The sequence below is a fragment of the Neovison vison genome, chromosome 8 (assembly GCF_020171115.1).
Source record: "Neovison vison isolate M4711 chromosome 8, ASM_NN_V1, whole genome shotgun sequence".
In the NCBI taxonomy this organism is placed as follows: Eukaryota; Metazoa; Chordata; class Mammalia; order Carnivora; family Mustelidae; genus Neogale; species Neogale vison.
Window position 1 is genome coordinate 20,293,769 of NC_058098.1, and position 19,911 is coordinate 20,313,679.

General features: G+C 52.2%; 1 protein-coding gene across 2 annotated transcripts in view; it reads right to left on the reverse strand.

Annotated features, from left to right (window-relative positions):
* Window positions 1-981: 981 nt before the first annotated feature.
* The window catches only part of PPP1R16B (protein phosphatase 1 regulatory subunit 16B), a 65,122-nt gene continuing 46,192 nt past the window's right edge, over window positions 982-19,911 (reverse strand). The window contains exons 4-10 of one of the 2 annotated variants that reach the window (XM_044263039.1): window positions 18,268-18,371; window positions 16,508-16,632; window positions 13,545-13,670; window positions 12,961-13,036; window positions 11,860-11,989; window positions 11,600-11,768; window positions 982-5,771 (exon numbers count right to left, since the gene is read on the reverse strand). In XM_044263039.1, coding sequence (XP_044118974.1) covers window positions 5,262-5,771; window positions 11,600-11,768; window positions 11,860-11,989; window positions 12,961-13,036; window positions 13,545-13,670; window positions 16,508-16,632; window positions 18,268-18,371 — 1,240 coding nt within the window. In that variant the 3' untranslated portion in view covers window positions 982-5,261. The remainder of the gene's footprint in view (window positions 5,772-11,599; window positions 11,769-11,859; window positions 11,990-12,960; window positions 13,037-13,544; window positions 13,671-16,507; window positions 16,633-18,267; window positions 18,372-19,911) is intronic. The other variant, XM_044263040.1, reaches the window with a different exon arrangement.

Sequence of the window (19,911 nt, forward strand, 5' to 3'; positions counted from 1 at the left end):
CGTCTACACCTCTGCCCACATACTGGTCCTTCTGTTCCTACTAATGAACTGTCCCTGCGCCTAACACCAGTCTTTCCATTTGGGCATTTGCTGCCAGTCCCGCTACTACTAACCTCTATCCCTACAGCAATTCTTTTCCTGGATCGCCGGTTTCCCTTCCTACCAGCATACAAACATGCCGGGATAGTTTTCGTCTTACATCCACTCTCTCTTGACCTTACATTCCTCTAGAGCTTCCTCTTACAGCATAAAACCTGAAACCAGTTGTACTCAGTTTTCCTCCCATTCTTTCCTGAACGGGTCCAAACAGGCTATGCCTCCCCTTCTCAGCCAGAACCTCTTACCAAGACCATCAGGAACTCCACCACAGCACTAAACCCAAGAGTCAATGTTCAGGCCACATTTTCTTTGTGTAAATGCAAAAGCAAACATACAACTTTAAAGTGCTTCTTCGTAATTGTGAGAGGTTACCATTATTATCTGAAAACCAGTGAACACTTAAAATTGATGATTGCCCATTGCTGCAAAGATACATCCTCTATTTTCCCATCCCCTCCCCATTCCCACCTATCTGTGACGTTTTTCAAGCCTGAGTGTGGTTGCCTTCCATCCATGTGTTCCTGCTCTGGCATTCAATATCCAATATATATATTGGATGTTGAATATGTGTGTGTGCCTGTGTTTGCATTATGGGTCTCCATGTTATTCCAATGGGAACATTTGATAAAGCGAAGGTCATTCCCAATCACCCTTCTTTTCTGGAATTCCTTGGTTTTCACCATCCCCCAGTCTAGAAAGACATCTCCATGTCTGGGCCCTCGAGCTCCCTCTGTTTTAGGGCCCTCCCGGGAGAGCCGTCTGTGGTGGGGACAGGGACCAGGAGCCCTCCCTGGCCCTCTGTCCAGGGATCACCTCTTTGCGAATTCAAATCAGCATAATTCAAGCAAGCTCACAGCAATGACCACAGCCAACGCTAGCAGGTGTTATTAAAAGGGATTTAATAATCTTAATTAAAAACTCTCAACAGTGAATTCTGTCACAGGCCTTGGCAGCTGGAAGCAACTCCAGGGGATGCCCCTTTGGGGTGTGGTTGAGCCACGGTCTCAGATCGAGGCCCACCACTGCCACATGGCAAGGAGCTCCCTGGAAGTTACTTCAATACAATATCAAAGATCTGCAAGGAATTTTTTTTTTAAAAAAGTTTTAAATATATTAGACTCTCTTGATTGCCATTTTTACACAAAGCTGCTGATACAGTATACAGAGTTTTAACTTTTTTTCACATAAAATACATTTTTCTTAATGTTCTCTGTACATCAGTGGCTTCTGGTCTGGTGAATTATTGCGGAGGGCTGGGGGTCTGCAGACTTTTCCTCAGTGCGTGGGGCCAGGCCCCGCAGTGCAGCTCTTGCAATGCCCAGGGGAACAGGCCCTCTGGTGAACTGGCCAAAAAGAGTCTCCTGCCAAGGAGAGGACTACAGCTTCCGGCAAAGGAGGTCACTTAGGCAGTCAACCACTGACCACAGGACCCTCTGCTCTTACGTGCACCGGGGCGGGGGAGGCTGTCCCCAGGCCACAGTAGAAAGAGTTAAATATAGTCCTTCTGGGTAGCTTGTTAAAAACTGCCCTTCTGGAAAGTGCCCCAGTATTCTGCTCTGGGAAAGCAAGTGGGAAAGAGAGCTCAAGATCGAAAGGCATCGGACACCAGTCACCAAGATGGTCTTATGTTATCACAAAGCCAGCAAACCGTGGTGCGGCAGGACAGGGGACACCCCCTGTGAGCTTTCCTACACTCGCTGAAATTGACCAAACAGTGCAGAGCAGTCTCATCGCTGCTGCATATTTGATGAATAATATCCTGAACTCCTCAGTAGAGCTGGGTCTAGGGTTTATTCAACTTCCCTGCGTTCTTTCCAGGAACTCACTACCTGATGATGGCCACCAGTTTTCAGTGGTTTGGGGGCACAGGGTGGGAACAAAGGTCAGAGCTCCACCGTGAACCACGTGGCACATGCTTTGGAAGTAGCCTCCTTTCATCCGCTTGGTCTCAGAGGGAGTTGAGCCTCCAGCAGACCTTGCTAGCCTTCTTCAAGCTCCTTGAGCCACACCCACTGGGAGGAGAGGCAGACCCAAGGAAAGGCTTCAGTGTTAAAGGAGAAGTTCCTCGCCTCCCTCCCCTTCCTCACCTCCATCAGTAGGGCAGGGGGACTCCGTAACAAATGAGCAAAAATGAGCAAGAGACAAGAGTTTCAGAACCTGAGATGCACTCAGCAGCAAATTCCAGACTCTCAGTTCTTCTACATACTGACCTCAAACTGCTATTATACAATGTCCCAAAGATGCTGGCCCAAAGGCAGCTATCCCTGAAAGTTCCAGACAGACTTGGAAGGTGTCTCCCTAGAACTCAAGATCCAGCATCTGCATCTACTGGCAAATGTTATCGAGGGATGGCCACAGCAGCCATTTCCCTGCTGATGGGTTTTGTACTCTAGGGATTCTAGGAGCTAGAAGCTGGGTTGAAGCTGGACCAGGATATGGTCACTCCATCTCAAGTAAATTGAATGGGGCTGCTGACAGTCGTGTTCCTCCAGGGATGCAAACTGTAAAACGGGGTCTCCTCACCCTGTCTTGTTCCTCCTTTACCCCCAGAATCTAACATGGTGCTTGGTATGTCTCAGCTACTCAATAAACTAAGTCAGCAAATAAACGAGTCACCCCGACCCCACCTTGTCCCTCAACACCAAGGAGACCCTTAGGGAAAGTTCCCCAGGTTCCTGAAGCCCTAATAGGGAATGACTTACCCCGACTGAAAATGAGAGCTGAAATGCCTGGGAGTCTTAAGTCGGCTCCTGTCGGGGAATCAGCTAGGATTCCCGGCCTTCCAGGTGGGGGGTGAATGGCCCAGGAAGCAACCAGTGAGGGGAAAGGAGGGAATGGCCAGAAGGGCTCAACATGGGTAATAAGCGCCTTCAGTCTCTGGCTCCCGAGCAAACAGATCGGGAAACCTGCCCGGCCCCCTCCTGGGAGTGTATGGCTTCTTCTGCTTGCAGCTTATGTTTGCTCCAGAGGAATTCAGGGTCAGTCAAATCTGAACACTGTTTTAAAGCCAAAGGTATGTGTGTTCTGGATCATCCCCTGCCCGGCTCCAGCCCCAGGCTGACACGGTGGAGAGCCAGCCCCAGATGCCAGGGCTGCAGGAGGCATGGTGCCTGCCTGTCTGCAGCCTCCTGAGCTGAGCTGCCCCTCCACCCTAGACTGGGTCTGCCCAGGAGCTGGGGTGGGGCTGGCCTGGTGTTGTGACCCTCCCTGCACCCAGGAGCCACCAAGCGCACAGTGATGCCACAGAGCCCTTTGCTCTCTGGTCCAGCTGCCCTTTACCGGGGCTGGGGGCTCTCTGGTCCCGGTAAAGCATCTGCCAGGCCCCTGGGATCCAGCTCCCTTTCTGGGCTATGGGGCCATGGAGGCCACAGCAGGGACAGGGACTGATAAACAGCAGACCCCATCACTAGAATTGTGGCACCGGGGTGGGGGGAGGGCTCCTCCAGCCTCAGCCCCCTCCCTCTGGCCCAGGGGCCCCTCAGGGAGAATTTCTCATAGGCTCAGAAAGATGATTAGAAGGAACCCAGAGTGGTCCCCTGAATCCCGGAATCAGGACTAGGGGACCCCTTCAGAGCTCTAAGGAGGTAGTTTCAGGACAAATAAAAGGCGCAGGACAGGGGACAAACCTGCTGCTTATTAAGTACACCAGTAGGTTCTGGCTGGGCCTGTGGACAGCAGTTTCAAGGGGGCTCTTGAGAAGATGCAGGAGAGAGGCGGTGGGTAGCCTGCCCTCCCCAGTGTTAGGGAGATCGTGGCTGTGAAGCTGTTGGGCCGTGGGAAGGTCCAACTCCAGCCCTACCACCGCTCTCCTGAATGCAGTGCAGGGTGTTGGCCATGGGCACCTTGGATTTGCAGCCATGGGGTGTCATCACTCCCATGACAGGCTGGGAGCCCCTGGGCCCGGCGGGATCTCACAAGGGTCACCTGGCAGACTTGTCTTACCAAGCATTCCAGAAAAGGCAAAGCTGGGCCGGGGGTCCTGAGCATTGACTCTGGGAGGAGTTGGGTGCTTCTAGCAGTCCCCCACTGCTCACTCTGATGGCTCAGGCTGGGGAAGTCTAGCTGACAGAGGCTGGACTGAAGCAACCTGAATATTCACAAAGATGGCCCAAGGCACCGGGCTTGGTCACGACCACTAGAGATGCTCACAGAAATTAACACCAACTCACTCCTCGCCCTCGAAAGCCCTTCCAACACAAGCTACATGTTTCCAACACCGTCAGGAAACCCTAGTGATCATGATGCTACCCAGGAAAGAAAGCAGGAAAGCAAGATCAGTTATCTCCCACCTGGAGTCCTGCAGCCTAAGAGAATTCTTTTATCAAGTGCACTTTTGGACACACTAAATTTGTTCCCCCTTCCCTCTAATTTTTGATACTTCCATCTAGAAGTAAAATGTGACTTGGATTATTCTAGGAAAGGAAGAGCCTGGCTCTCCACCTCAGCCTCCGGGTGGCCACACTGCTGGCTCTTGGCATGGGCAAGGCTCTGGGGAGCAGGCCACTGCCCATGTCATGGACCCATGTCGGCTCATAGCTCCCTCTGATCAAAGAGTGGACCTCCTGCTCCTTCCGGATGTGGACGGTGGCCCAAGCCTCAGTATGACTCTGGTAGGACTGTGGGTCTCAGCTTACCAGGCCCCGTTCCCAGCTAAAGCCATGTTGGCAGTGGTGACATAACAGAGTCTTAGCCTCAATCCTTTTGGGAAGAGCCCACAAATTGTCAGTCCGACCTGCTTCCCGTGAGCCCAGGTGTGTCATTCCTACACATGGTTGCGTGTGTGTGTATGTGTGTGTGTGTGCACGCGTGCGAGCGCATGCACACCGATATTTGATATGCGGGTACTGGTCCAGAGAAGCCTTTACCAACAAAAGAGCCAGAATCCCAGCCCCCCTCCCAAATATGACGGCGGGGAGAGTTAGGAAGCCACGATGGGCCTTGTTTCTGATGGCAGACAATGCAGCAGGAAGCGGAACCGTGGGACGTGGCGATGCTATGGCCGCTGGGTGAGGTGGGGTCAGCGTTCCCCTGGAAAGCAGAGCCCACCTCCCCGCAAGCTGCCCTCTGATGTCTCCCCAGCCAAGGCTGCTGGGGGGGTGGGGGGGGATCCTGGATCCCAGAGACCCTTCCCCGAAGCATCTCTCTCCTCCATCACACAGAGACTAGGAGATGCGGCAGCAGCCGTGGACCTTTTCCTCCATCTCCTCCATGGGGGCCTTGAACTTCAAGAGCGGGGGATCTCCGCTGGTGACGGTGTAATAGACCGAGGCACCATTGCTGCTGTACGGGGAAGTTCTGCCTCCGATCAAGGGGGCCTTGCCTTCGCTGCTGCTCTCGCCCGTCCTGGCCATGCTGCTGCCCAGGTGGGTGCTCAGGAAAGGGTGGCTGAGCAGCTTGGCGGCAGCCCGCTGTCGCTTCAGCTCCAGAAGCGTCTGGGGGCTCTGTTCCTTGTAGCCACTCCAGGGAGGGGTGGCGTCGGCCACACCGGGGCTGCCATAGGCCATGTTGTAGTCGGGCACCTCGTGCACTTTCCAGATGTCCCCGTTGGATAGCGCATACTGGTAGGTGCTGACCGGAGCCCGGAGGCCGTTCTCAACAGGCCCATCCATTTCACTTCGTGGGATCTTGGTAGAGAACTCAGAGAGCAGCACGGGTTTCTCCAGCCGGGGGTTCTGAGGGGGAGAAGGACATGAGCAGCCGGTTAGAGGATCTGAACTCACTCCCCACTTGCACCTCTGTGGAGGGCATTCTGGTCTGGACCGGTCCTCCCACCATTTGCCCAACTGGGCTAACAGGACCTGCATTCCGCTTTGGGGGACTCACCAATCTGTCTTTTGGGAGGGCTGACTGATCCCCATCCTTGCCGCAGGGGCTGGACCACGACCCCAGGTCTGGCCCATCAACATACTCCCTGCAGGAGTTGGTTCTTGGCTGAAAAGGAGTCCATGAAACTGAGCCCTTGGATGTGCGCCAGAACACTTGAGAAAGAGAAGTTCTGTGTGTGCAGAACTCGAGGGTAGTGAGAATGTTGGAAGCTGGGGGCCTGGGGAGATTGCACGTCAAATGGCCTGCTTGACATTGACCTGACATTGGAGGGAGACCGAAGGGGTGCCCTGAGAGCCCCAGGACCCAACTGGTCCCAGACTTTGCAGTTACACGAGCCGAAAAATTCCTGTTTCATGTCACCCAATTTTAGCTGAGGTTTTTTTTTAAGATTTTATTTATTTATTTGACAGAGAAAGATCACAAGTAGGCAGAGAGGCAGGCAGAGAGAGAGTGAGAGAGAGAGAGAGAGAGAAGCAGACTCCTTGCTGAGTAAAGAGCCCGATGCAGGGCTCGATCCCAGGACCTGAGATCATGACCTGAGCCAAAGGCAGTGGCTTAACCCACTGAGCCACCCAGGCGCTCCTTAGCTGAGTGTTTGGTCACTTATAATCCTTCCTCTGTATTCCCAGCAAATACCCACTCTGAAAGGCAAAGATTCTAACCCGGAAATCCCTGGATAACAAGAGCTTTAAAAGGAGCTGCCGCCTAGAAACTACAAACTAAAAGGTGGCTACATTTGGTGAACACAAAAATGTAAAGTATAGTTAAACTCATCATAAATGAAGTAAAAAGACACATTTAAAAAACTGCAATATATATGACAGAAAAGCGATTAATTTCCCAAATAAACCAGAACTCTTAAAAATCCATTTTAAAAAGCCCAACTAGCGGCACTTGGGTGACTCAGTGGGTCAAAGCCTCTGCCTTCAGCTCAAGTCATGATCTCAGGGTCCTGGGATCGAGCCCTGCATGGGCTCTCTGCTCAGCAGGGAGCCTGTTTCCCCATCTCTCTCTGCCTGCCTCTCTGTCTACTTGTGATCTTTGTCAAATAAATAAGATCTTTAAAAGAATTAAAAAATAAAATAAAATAAAAAGCCCAACTATCCAACAGAAAAAAACAACAAAGGAGACTAATGTGCAGCTCATGGCAATAAAAATAATAATAATAATAAATAATAGTATTATTATATATAATTATAATATTGTTATTAAACATAAGCTATTACATTTATAGCATATAAACACAAGAGAAAATATTCAATCTCACTCATAGTTAATGACATGACTATTAAAGCAACAAAATATCTTTTTACCTGTTACACTGACAAATGTTTTAAAAATGTGTTATGACTCGGCATTGGCAAGGGTGCAGGAAAACAGGCAGGTACGTAAAGTGCCATAGTCTCTTCGGAGGACAACATCACATCATCTCCCCATCCCCCAAAAGTTCGTTTTTATGGAAGAATGCATACTTTGCACCAGCAAGCCCATTTCGAGGACTTCATTTCACAGATACATGTCCCCTTAGGGGAGAAAAGCCTGAACGTCACCGTTAGGCGGGTGGTAAACTAGGGCAAGTACTTGTTCTGGAATGTTCTACATCTGGTGAAAAGAACAAAGGCAACCTTCCTGTGCTGACTTGCAGTTCCAGGAGTCTCCACTTCCTGGAAAGATCTCCCAGAAATATACAATTAGGTTAAGACATAGTAAGGCGAGGGCACTTTCCACAGCAAGCTTCCCTGTAGGTATGTCTTTTCTTCTCATATTTAATGGCATTTCTGAGCTATGCAGGCAGACTGATGCCGCATTTGTGGCATTTTTTTTCAACTTGAATTTCTGTATCTATTTTCTTTACTTCTGGAATGGTCTCGGAAAGACTGCTTTTCATTGTCTAAATCAACGCTTCTCTAACTCTTTGTGCGTATGAGTCACCTGGGGCTCTTGTGAAAGGGTCCATGCTGAATTACCAGTTCTGGGTTGGAACTCGAATTCCAGCGTTTCTAACAAACTCCCCATGGTGCTTTGACAAGCACGGATTTAAGACACTAGTTCTCAGCTACAGAGGCTGGGGAATTAAATCACACTACATCAGCTGGGGAGTTAAAAACACTTGCACAGCGCCAATCTGAAGAGGCTACGTTGTGTGATTCCCACTCTATGTGGAAAAGGCAAAACCATGCAGACAGTAAAACGGTCAGTGGTTGCCCAGGGTTTGGGAGGGATGGACAGTTGGAGCACCAGGGATTTTTAGGGCAGTGAAAGTATTCTGTATGAAACTTTAATGACGGCTATATGACATCACATATTTGTCAACATCTGTAGAATGTTGAACACCGAGGGTAAACCCTAACGTAAACTATAGGCATCAGTTAACAATCATGTATCTATATTGCTATCATCATGGTAATACACCTACCACACTAAGGCAAGATGTTCATACCAGTGGAAACCAGCAGACGTGATAAAGGGGGTGTGTGGAGACTTTAGGTACTTCCTACGTATGTTTTCCAGAAACCACAACTGCTCCAAAAAATCAAGTCTATTGATTTAAAAAAAAAAAAAAAATACATAAATACAAAGCCTGGGCCCCAGGCCCAAAGTTTCAGATTTAATTAGCCTGGGTTGCAACCTAGATACCAGGATTTTAAACAAACAAAACCAAAAACACTTCCCCAAGGAATTTTCTGGTACAGTTAAGTTTATGAGCCACTGGCTGAAGAGACAGGGCTGCTGCCTGCCTCCCGAGCCTTGTGTCAGGGTGCCAGCTCTGCGGTAGTATGTGCAGGGGGCAGCCCTGGTAGCTAAGTCGGTGGAGTCCTGGTAGAAACCCAACTTGCAGGTCAGACCGAGCAAACACTTAGATGAGGGCTTTTCAATGTCTGGTGTGCCTCCGAGTCCCCTGGAGAGCTGGTTAGGGCACAGAGCACCGGTTAAACCCAGAGCCCAGGGTGCATGTTCAGTACATGTAGGGCAGGCCGGAGAGTCTGCTTTTCTCACACGCTCCCAGGTGACACTGCTACTGCTGGTCCAGGGACCCCACTTGGAGAATGTCCACCTTAGAGGCTCTCACAGCCTTGCCAGTACCTAAAGCCTTGAAAGGGATAGGTCAGAGAAAGGAAGGAGCTCGGGGCTTCATAGCTGTGCCCTGTGATCTTGGTTTCGCCTAGGATCTGGGGCTCTGGATCCTGACAGTTGTCCTTGGGACTGGACCTCTGGGTGATTGGCCCGAAGCCCAGAGCTCCTTCCTTTTTCTCTGCAAAGCAGGCCCTTTGTTTGCTTTCACCTAACCCCCAAGCACAGCGTTGATGAGAAAGCTGCAGAAGTTAAGGACAAACTCAGGCCACATCTTCCCACCCCCTTCCCTGCAGGGCTGATGCTTTGTGCTGCCCCACACTGGCGAGGACTTCTGGCAGAGTCCTGGGCTGTGAGATCTGAACAAACATGGGGACAGGTGGGGGTGGGGGGAAGCAGCTGCTTCCTGAGGATTTCTTTCCCCACCCCCCGAGGATGTCTTTAAGAATCTCCAGTGTCTCCCAGAGATCAACAAGGAAAAGGGGCAAAAGAACAGATACTGCACAAAAGAAGATACGCGGTCGGCCCATAATGACATGAACAAGCGTTCTCCATCGTCCACCCTCAGGGAGGTGCAAATTTAAAATGCAAGCTGCAGCAGCAAGCAGGCCAGGACGGCTGGGATGGAGAGCGATGCTACATCAGGGACCGGCGCAAAGAGCTCTGCGCGGCTGCTCAGAGAGCAGATGGGAACAGTGACTCCGGAAACTTGCATGGCAGTATCTCTAGTAGCCTCCCCATGAGCTGTTCTGCATTCCTGGCTACACGGTCCTACAGAAAATAGGGCGTATGCCCACCAAAAACCTCGTCTAAGAATGTTTTGAGCAGCTTTATTCAAAGTAGCCCCAAACTTGAAACAGCCCAAATGTCCACCAGCAGAAGAATGGACACATGCGCTGTCGCATATATAAACAACAGAACTCTCCAGAGTGAGGGAAAAGGCTGAGCTACGACTCTGTGCCTGCACAGGGATGAGTCTCAGGGTCCCCAAGTAAGTCAGACACACAAGACTACAGACTGCTGAGGCCATTCACACGCAGATGTGGGCGCAAACCTGCTCTTCAGTGCTCAAAGGTAAACAGAGCTGCCTTTAGGGCAGGAGGACTGCTGACTCGGAACCGGGAACTTTCTGGGGTGATGGAAATGCTCCATGCATTCATCTCAGGGGACATGTTTACAAAAGTTCAACTGAAAAACCCATTTCAAATTCATGTACTGAACATAACTTCACCGCACTCACAAAGGAAAGTTAAATAAATGTGATTTAATTTCAGTCTGCATCTCTCTTCTCCCCGACCCTAGAAGTAGGCACAACAGAGCCTCTGAGGCGCCCTCTCTGTCCCCAGCCAGGGCTGTGACTGGATTCCCTTGGGTGGGCACCTTTCCCGGCTTCAGATCAGCCTTCGTGTGACCTCACTGTTCCAGCTGGGGGGCAGGTCCCACAGAGATGCACGGGTACTCTGGGCTAATCATTTTTCATTCCACCAAAGCAATACTTTCCAGAACTGTTTTCAACTGCTTATCATTGGTGGATATACCAAAAAGTCAGACCACTGCTATGGACAGTCAGCCTCTCTCTTTCCGTCCCCAGCAATTCTGCTCTGGTCCCAAACTTGCTGGCCCCACTCAGCAAGCCAGCAGCCATGCATGAAACCCAAGCTTGTTGGTACTAAGTAACACAGAGTCCTCCCAAAATTCCTGGTCACCCCACGCATCTGAATGTGACTTTAGTTGGAGGCAGAGTCTTTGCAGATATAATAAGTTAAAATGGGGTCATCCTGGATTGTGGGCGCTAATCCAATGACTGCTGTCTAAGAAGAGAAAACAGAGACACAGACACACACAAGGGAGAAGCCATGTGACCACAGAGGCAGAGACTGGAGTCTGGCGAGCAAAGCCAGCACGTGCCTGAGCCACATGAAGCTAGGAGAGAGGCACGCAGCAGACTCCCTTTTGGAGCCCACAGAAGAAACCAATGCTGTTGACACTTAGACTTTCGACTTCTGGCCTCCAGAACTGTGACAGAACACATTTCTAGGGATCTGAGCTACCAAGTTTGTGGAAATGGGATCCAGCAATTCTAGGAAACTGACACGGCATCCCCTTAAGAAAGCAGTTCAAAGCCCAGACCAGCAGCTACTGTCGGAGCAGGCTTCTTGTGGCTCCAACCAGTACCCTGCTCAGTATTTCCACACATTTTTCCCAACTAGAAGTGCTCTGTAAACACGGTTCTCCACATCTTGTTATGTTCCCCCCCAGAACGTTCTAGTGCTGTTAGCACCCGGGGGCACTGCTGTACTGAGCCTCTCCTTTGAGGAGCCCAGAACCAGATGTACCAGGGCACAGCAGACACACAGCAGGGACTTCTTGTCTGTTAGGAGACCCTCCTGGCTGCCAAGGCTCCCAGTTCTGACTCTCACACACCAGGACTTCCTCAAGAAGCACAAGGGCCACCAGCACCAAAGGGGTCCAGCTGGTGTAAGGGCGCTGTCCAGCAGCCCTCCCTCTGAAGGCTCTGAAATGAAAAGGCCAAGACCAGGCCGGGGCCCTGTCCTCCTTCCCAGGATCAGCTGACACCGAGGCAGGGCACAAGGCCACTCACTGGGTCCTTGTTTTCTTGGTCTGTCCTGGTCTCCCTGATGTCCCCGTTGTAGGTGGCAGTCCGTTGGTCCTCTGCCGCACTCCGCTGCTGCCACAGTATGGCCTCTCCCTCATACTCCTTCCTGTACAGGTTGGTCCTGTCCGACAGGCTGGCTCGACGCACCACCTTCCTGAGGGGAGAGAGGAGCTGCTGGAGGGCTGGGCCCAAGCGCCACAGGCAGGAGTGCCCCCAGGGACCACGGCCGGCCTGCCCCGACTCACCCACGGCTCCCAGCGCTGGACGTTCTCCGGCTCAAGGATGACTTGTGTCTCAGCTGTGACTTCATGATGACGTCATGCTTGTGTTTTAGCTCCAACAGCAGGACTTTGAACTCCTCCTCCTCACACAGGTCTGAAGCAGGGGAGGAAGCTGTTGTGGGGAGCAGTGCCAGGACCAGTGGCCCCCAGGAGCCCTCCAGACCATGGGAGCTGCCACCCAACGCACTGAAAACTCTCAGCATCTTTAGGGGGCATCCAGAGAGGGGAGTAAACAATGGTGGCCTCACTTCCTGGGCTATTCCCCAATCCTTAAAGGATAAGAACGGGAAACCCAGGACCCATATATTCATAGCTCCTAAGGTTCTCCGCTATGACCAAAAGATCCATCCACCTTCAGTAGTTTCCAACAGGAGTCATCAACTCTCCAGTGATATAGGAAGTATCAAGAGAAACAAGCAGGTACTCTATGTAGCCCAAGCCAAAACTTATTATATCTCGGATCATATATACCTACACATTCAATCCAACCAATCCCTTCATTTCTCTACCCACCTAGTCACTGACCCAGCCATCCATCCGTAGATTCATCCCTCTCCACCCATCCACTGATTGATCCATTCATCCAACCACCCAACCATCCATCCATCTACCCATATCCGCCCATCATCCATCCATCCTCCATCCATCCATCCACTCATCATCCATCCATCCTCCATCCATCCACCCATCCTCCATCCATCCTCCATCCATCCATTCACTCATCATCCATCCATCCTCCATCCATCTACCCATCCTCCATCCATCCAACCACCCATCATCCATCCATTCACCCATCATCCACCCATCATCCATCCATCCTCCATCCATCCATCCACCCATCAGCCAGCCATCCTCCATCCACCCACTCATGAATACATTTATCTATCCATCCATCCAGCTATCCATCTGTACAATCTACCCTTCATTAACTTATTCATTCATTTTGCTACCCATCCACACACCAGTCCACCATCAAGCCAACTCTATATTTTACCCAATTATCCCACTATCTATAAAAACACCGATGAGTAGCTAAGGGTGTTCTGGATCTTATGCTGGACTTACCTATTGGCATTTCATCCATGGATGTCCTAGCACTGAGACTAGCCCCATGGGACACCAACAGCTCTGCCATCTGCATCTGAAACACAGGAAGAAGCCCACGTGCCCCCTGGGCTCAAAAAGCCTGGGAGGTAGACAGAGTGCCTCCACGTTTCTCAGGATCTGACATAAAGAGTGATGGGGCAAAGCTGGTTTGCGGGGAAGGCCTGCACCCTGGAGGCAGGAATCCTGGCAACACAATGGGCTTGACACCTCCTCCAGCATTCCTAGGCCATGCCAAGGGACAGGAGAAGGAGTCTGCTGTAAATCTAGAGCTGCCAGGCATCTAAGGAGGGACTGCAAAAGCTGCAATCAGAGTTTTCTATCTGGGAAACAGAGGGAGAAAGGACCAAATCAGAAGCATGAAGAATTCCTTAACTTGGTAAATTTGTTATCGTCGTCTTAGAACACAACTTATCAAATGTTTTTGGCAACTCCCTAGGTCTTTTCCTTTCCCACAAACTAGCTATAGTCAACACCTTCAGTGGGTCCTGTGAACCAACTGCCAATCCAAAGGACAGCGGGCAGGTCCCGTTGCCGAGCATTACCTGTCCCCAGAAGGCAGCCGCGTGCAGGGGCTCCCAGCCATCCCAGTCCTTCACGTCCACACGCACTCCGTGGTCCAGGAGGAGCTCGGCTGCCCGCAGGTATCCGTTGGCTCCAGCGATGTGCAGCTAGAGGGGAGGGGAAAGTGAATCTTCCCTATGGGTGCCAGTCCCACTTTTAGAGACAGGAGAGCCCTCTTCCCAACCCAAATCCCAGCTCATTTCCAGGGACGATAGAATGGAATAGAAGACAGCAGAAATCCAGCCACACTGCAGTCTTATTAAGGCCACTCTTTATCCTGTGGTTGGGGTGAGGGCCCCTGTGGTTAAGGCAACAGCACTGACTGAGTCCCTACCATGTGCTGAGCTGGGAGGAAGGGGTTTCAGAGGCCCAGCGTGGTGGTTTTAAAATGTCTACACATTCTCTGATATACCTCCCTTAAGAGAGGAAGTTGAATTCTCTTGCTTTGAATGTGGGCCAGAACAAGTGACTCACTTCTAACAAGTAGGACATTGTGAAGTGGTGGTGTGTGATTTCTGAGGTGAGGTCATAAGAGGCATCACTGCTTCCACCTCCTGCTCTCTGGGATCAATCCCTCGAGGACAAAGCAGCCATCGCGTAGTACAGAGAGGCGTGAGGAGGTGAAGCATGGAGGCCTCCTGCTGACAGTCGGCACTAACTTGCCAACCACATGAGGGCGCCATCTTGGAAGTGGATCTTCCAGCCCTAGTCCAGTCCTCAGACAACTGCAGCCTCCTGAGAGACCCCCAAGCACAGCTACCCAGCTGAGCTGTTCCCCATTCCCTAACCACAGAAACTATGTGAGGTGATAAATATTGATCGTTGTTTCAAGAGGCTAAGTTTTGGGTTTGTTCGTTACACGATAGGCAATCAGTATGTCCAATAAAGGAAAGCCTCATGCTGAGGTAACAGCTCTCCTGTCTGACACCATTCAAGGCCTCTGGTGATAGCTACCACCCTGGGGACCTCACCTGTCCCATCTGCTTGATCTCCAGAAAGTAGATAAAGCATCTAGCACATGACAGACACTCAGTAAGTGAGGAACATTCTCAGAGAGCCGTGAGGGATGATGAGGTTCACCGTGGAAATGGAGGAAGGAGGAAGGTGATGAGGTAAAGAGACACCAGCTGCCTAGCCGAGGTGGGAGGCAGAGGGGAGAGCCCACGGAGGCCAGCAGAAAGCTGGCTAGGAGGAGACCAGGGAGGTCTGGGGGTGCTGAGATTTGGGGCAACAGCGTTGCAGACAGTGGGACAGAAAAGGCTCGGCCCCGGAAAGCAGCCCTTCAGAACACAGCCCTGACGGTCAGACGTCGCCTCATCCTGAGGTACAGCTGCTATAAGGTTCGGGCAAACAGATGTTTTCCTTTATTTTTCAATTTGCAGAAGAAGCCCAGGGTGTGATCTGGTGCAGGCACCCACGAAAATTACAATAATCATCTGATTTATAAATGTGTGATGTTTGCCAGTTGTGGAGACGACAGCCGGCAGGGCCAGCAGACATTACAATCCGTGTGGCCTCGTACTTGGCGGGGAATAAAAAGGCATGACTGGGATAGGGAGAGCGTTAATAATAATGATGATAGTGTGAACCACTGATACCTCCTGAGAGTTTAGAGACTCTGGGATTCACACCTACCTGCAGAATCCCATTTATTCCTCCCTACAACCTGGTGGGGAAGAGACGAATAGTAAACCCCCTCTTTACTGGGAAGACCTGAGACCCAGTACAGGCCTGGCCCATGTGGTCTGGGCCACCCTGAGGCCAGCCTCAGTCCAAGAGGAGGAAACCTGTGTGTCTAGAGGGCCAGCCACAGACCCAAAGGAGCGTGTGCCCTGGGACATCCTGGCTTTGCCTTCGTACAGCAACGTTCCATCTCACTATGTGACTCTATCTTTGAGGGCTGGGCTGAGCAGGGACCCATTAATGGGTTAGTGAGGGGATGAGGCAGAGGGTGGGGCTCAGGAACCAGGTGGGAGCAAGCCACTTATACCTTTGGGCCACAGGTCAGGCCTGAGGGGCAATGAGGGCTCTCAGGACTGCTGAGTCCTACCAGGTAAGCTCAAGATTTTGAGACTCCTGAGTGCTCCTGGCCAGCATGGACCCCAAGCCGAGGCCAGGGCCCAGCCATCGGTGAGGAGAAGGTGGGTGTGTGGGCGTCCCAGGCCATGCTCCTGTTTTCAGTTTAAAGCCTCAGAGCCAGACCCTCCCCGATACCGGGCTCCATCCTATAGGAGAGCCTACGGAGAGAGGTCAAAGTTTCCAGTCCCTGACACATGAGCTGAAAGGATGAGTGGAGCTAATCAGGCAGACCTGAGAGAGAAAGAGCTCCCTTGTTCTCGATCTCCAGGCTCTAACGAAGCCTGGGGCACACAGGTGTGTGTTGCCTGGATGGAGGAAGGAACCGATGGATGGAGGGTTGGATGGATGGACGGATGATTGGGTGTCTGGACACAGAAGTCAAAGAACCCAGAGGACAGGCTGTTGCAGTGAGGTTCGGGGAGGCTGCTCAGTCTGGGCAGAGGGATGGGAGAGGTGATCCTAAGGCAGGGGAATGGACGGCACAAAGCAAGGGGGCATGCACGAGTGAGTGGCTGGTGGCTCCAGTCTTTACGTGGGAGGCACCACTGGAGGAAGGCCACGTGATGGGCTCGGATGGATTCCGGGAACATGAGGTGAAGGAGGAACTGGGAGACAGAGCTGGTGAGCAACAGGGCTCCTGACCCCCAGCCCCAGCTGAGACTGGCCAGATTCTCCAAGGCGCTGAGCTCTGCTCTGTTAACTCTCCGTATTTCAGGAGCAACCCTGGCCCCAAAGTAAGTCTGGAGGAGGTTCAAGGCCACAGACAGGCCCCAACTGTATCAGCTTAACCTCAACCAGATGCAGGTCCACCCCAGCTAGGCTGGTGCTGAGCCCCCAGCCCGACCCGCCTGGCCCATGTGCTCACCAGCGTGGCGCCCTGGGCATCTATCCAGTCAAGGTCCTGGCCCGCTGCGATCATACAGTGGATGTCTGCGATCATCTGCTGCTCGGGGGCCGCCCGCATCTCGTTGATCTTCTCTTGGGTGATGCCTATACAGGGGAGAGGGGGCCGAGTCAGCACCCCGAGGCCAGACCCCAGGCAGGGAGGGATGCAGGGCAGACGGGCCAGGCTGCCGGGCAAGAGAGCAGACAGCCATGCCCACGGGTCACTCTCTTCCAGGCCCAGTGAACACACACCCACGCACCGGCCCACAGAACAGGGGCCATTCCTTCCTGATGCCCAGAAGGCACTACACGAGTACCGTTTACTGTGAGATGTTCTGTCCGTCTGCACCAGAAATCCCCACCATCCACCTGCCTCCATCTGCTCAAATGGCTGGCGCTGCCTCAGGCCACAGGTCTGGCCGGGATCGCCCCCCTTGCTGACCTCCCCTGACCACCTAGCTGACCAGGGGCTCTGCTAGTTCCCCTCGTCCCATCCGCGGCTGTGTTTGCGGCACGGTGCTTCATGGATTTCCGTTATGGGAATGAGTGAATGGACAAACATAACTTCTGAATAGCGAAGTGGAGTCAACGGAGGTGTGAGGACCCGGACAGACATTCTATAGCCTGAGTCTCTGGCTACAAGTCTGAGTGTTACCGGCAGCAACTAAATGTATTTAAGGAAGCAAAAGTGACAAGTTCTATTCAAAGGTCCATTAGATCGAACATTCTGGGACAGAATCTGGGGGAGGTCTGTAAACTGAAAAGGAAGGAAAAAAAAATTACAATTTCACTCGCATGAACCCTGAACTGAAATGCAGCATTTCATTCCCTGAGGCCAAAAGTCAAATCCACAGCACAACAAGAAATGCGTGACTTTAACACCAACAGAAAGTGCGCCTACTTTACTGACGTGCTACCTTGCTATTTCGTGAATTAATCAAGTTTCTACATAACACGTTTAGAAATATTTTGGTAGCTATAGTTTAATATCATTGGGTTCCTTTATAATCAATCCTGAGATTCTGAGAACTACATCTGAAAACACGATTCCTAAAGAGGGGCCCAGAGATTCACCAGACTGGCACAAAAACGCAGACCGTCGGCCAAAGATGGACAGGCAGAGCCCAGATGCCAAGGAATGGAGGGACCCCATCATGGTTACCAGAGTGCCCTGGGAAGGAACTCAAGGGTAGGGTCCCAGCCGGCCCTGACACTGTGGCCAAGAGTCTGGATTTGAGCTATCTTCTGGCAGAGACCTTCAGAAATATGTCCCCGTGGTGGTGGGGCAGACAGGTCTCTGATTGCTACATTTGTTTCCTCTCTGAAGCTCATTTGTGAGCTGAGAACAGCCCACAGCTTGTTTACCCCAGCCCCTGGCAGCCCCCGTGGTGCCTGGCACAGAGCGGGCACCCGCGAATGTTCTTGACTCTTGATTATTTTCCCAAATGGAAATCTATCTTTCTCGTGAATGTTTATTGAGTTGGATTGTCACAGCTGACAGAGAGGAGACAGGGCCAGCTGAGGCCGCCCACGCGTGTGGGTGACACGGCAGAGAACAATGCCTCCCTCTGCACAGCACAGCTTTCCAAGGGTCCTTCTGTGTCCTCGTCTTGCTAATCACTGGGATAACCATCGTAATGAGGATCCATCCCCTTTCCTGAGTGCTGGGCACGAGGCAGGCACATAGCCGGCTCACTGGCGCACCTGTGCCCACACCAGGGCACGCCGCCCTGACCTTACCCTGGTACGCCATGCACGTCTCGATGACATCCAGGGTGGGCTCGTCCTCGCAGAGGTCATACGGCATGTTCCCATCCGAGTTGACTGCGAGTAAGTCGGCCCCACTGCAGAGAGAGGGTGAGAGTGAGGGCCAGGGGTGTGGCTGGGGTTGGTCTGGCAGCCTCTGCCCTCCAGCCTCTCGCCGGCAGCTCCGCTATGCCCCCAGCCCCTCCCTCCTCACTGGGGCCCCCCAGCTAGGACAGCAGCTTCAGGACTCGGCTTCTCCCAGGAGAGCAGCCCCAGCAGACCTCCACCGGCTTCCTGCTCTGTTGGGCCAGCAGGCAGGCACTTGGGGACAAATGTCAAAGTCCTCCCTGGTGACCGTAACATAAATAACATGAATGGCCCTATAAACACACCGTCTTCTTTCATCTTCACCCTAGTCCTTGTGGGCTGCTCCTGTCAGCCCGTCTCACTCAAGAGGACACAGAGACTCAGACGGCCAGTTGTCCGAGGTCACACAGCGAGGACGTGGGAGGGTCAAGGCTCAAACCCTGGCTCTTTCAGTCTGCATCCCCCTGCAGAAACACCCTAAGCTCTCCCCCACCATCTCCAAGTCCCATCCCCAAAGGCTGACAGCCCAGGGGCAAGACCGAGCCTTGGGGCTCCCTGGCAGAACCTGCTTTTGGGGCCAGTGGTTCCCACGTGTGGTCCTGGGCTGCCCCGCAGAATCACCCAGGCATCCCTGAAATCCAGGGCCGCTTCCTGGACTCTACTCCGGACCCCCTGAAACACCCTCTGGTGTTTCACTCTGAACCCACACACCACGTGACTCTGGCACAGATCAGCGCTGGGGACCCGCTGCGCCAGGCTGGCACCACTCCCTTTCCCTCTGGGCACCATCACCGGTCAGGTGCTCCTGGAAGACTGAGTCACACCCAGGTCCTCATCAGAGCTGTGGGCACGGGCCCCCGCCAGTAAGTCCTCAGGCCCAGTGGCCCTGCACGGAGACCTCTCTGTGCTGCCACATGCCCTTGGGCAAGCTGATCCTCCCCTCTGATCCTCTGCTGTGACCTCCATCGTCCCCTGCGGCCACCTGACGAGCTGCTGCTTTGCTGAGACCTCTGCCAAAGGTCACCTGTTCTTGGGCCCTCTTCCTGATTCCTTGCTCTCAGATGCTCTCCGTGGCCTCCCAGGACCCACTCTAAGCACCAGCACTGAAATCCCCTGGTTTCCTGCCCAGTGCCCTAGCACTTCTGCATTCCTGAGGGACCACTGCCCAGCTCAAGTGCCCACCAATTATCAGGGAATTCAATAGAACCCACTTGAAATGGAATGTTGTTTTTTTCTGTATTTACAGAACCTGAGCAGGAAGGAATTTGAGGACTAGAAAAGCTCATCAGAATAGCATATGCAGAAATGGCCTTATTCCTAGGGAAAACACTGCTACATGGTGCCCCTCCAAGCAGGTTCTCCCCGCCACCCCCGACCCAAGGAATAGCATGTAGATAGCATTTGGGAGACAGGGCCAAGGAAGGATGCTTGCTTTTTTTTTTAATAGCAAACTAGCCAAAAATGGCAACAAGACATAAAGAGGGTAGTGGAGACGAGTATAAACTCATGGACTCACAGAGACAGAAAGAAAGAGATTTAAAAAAAGAGAAG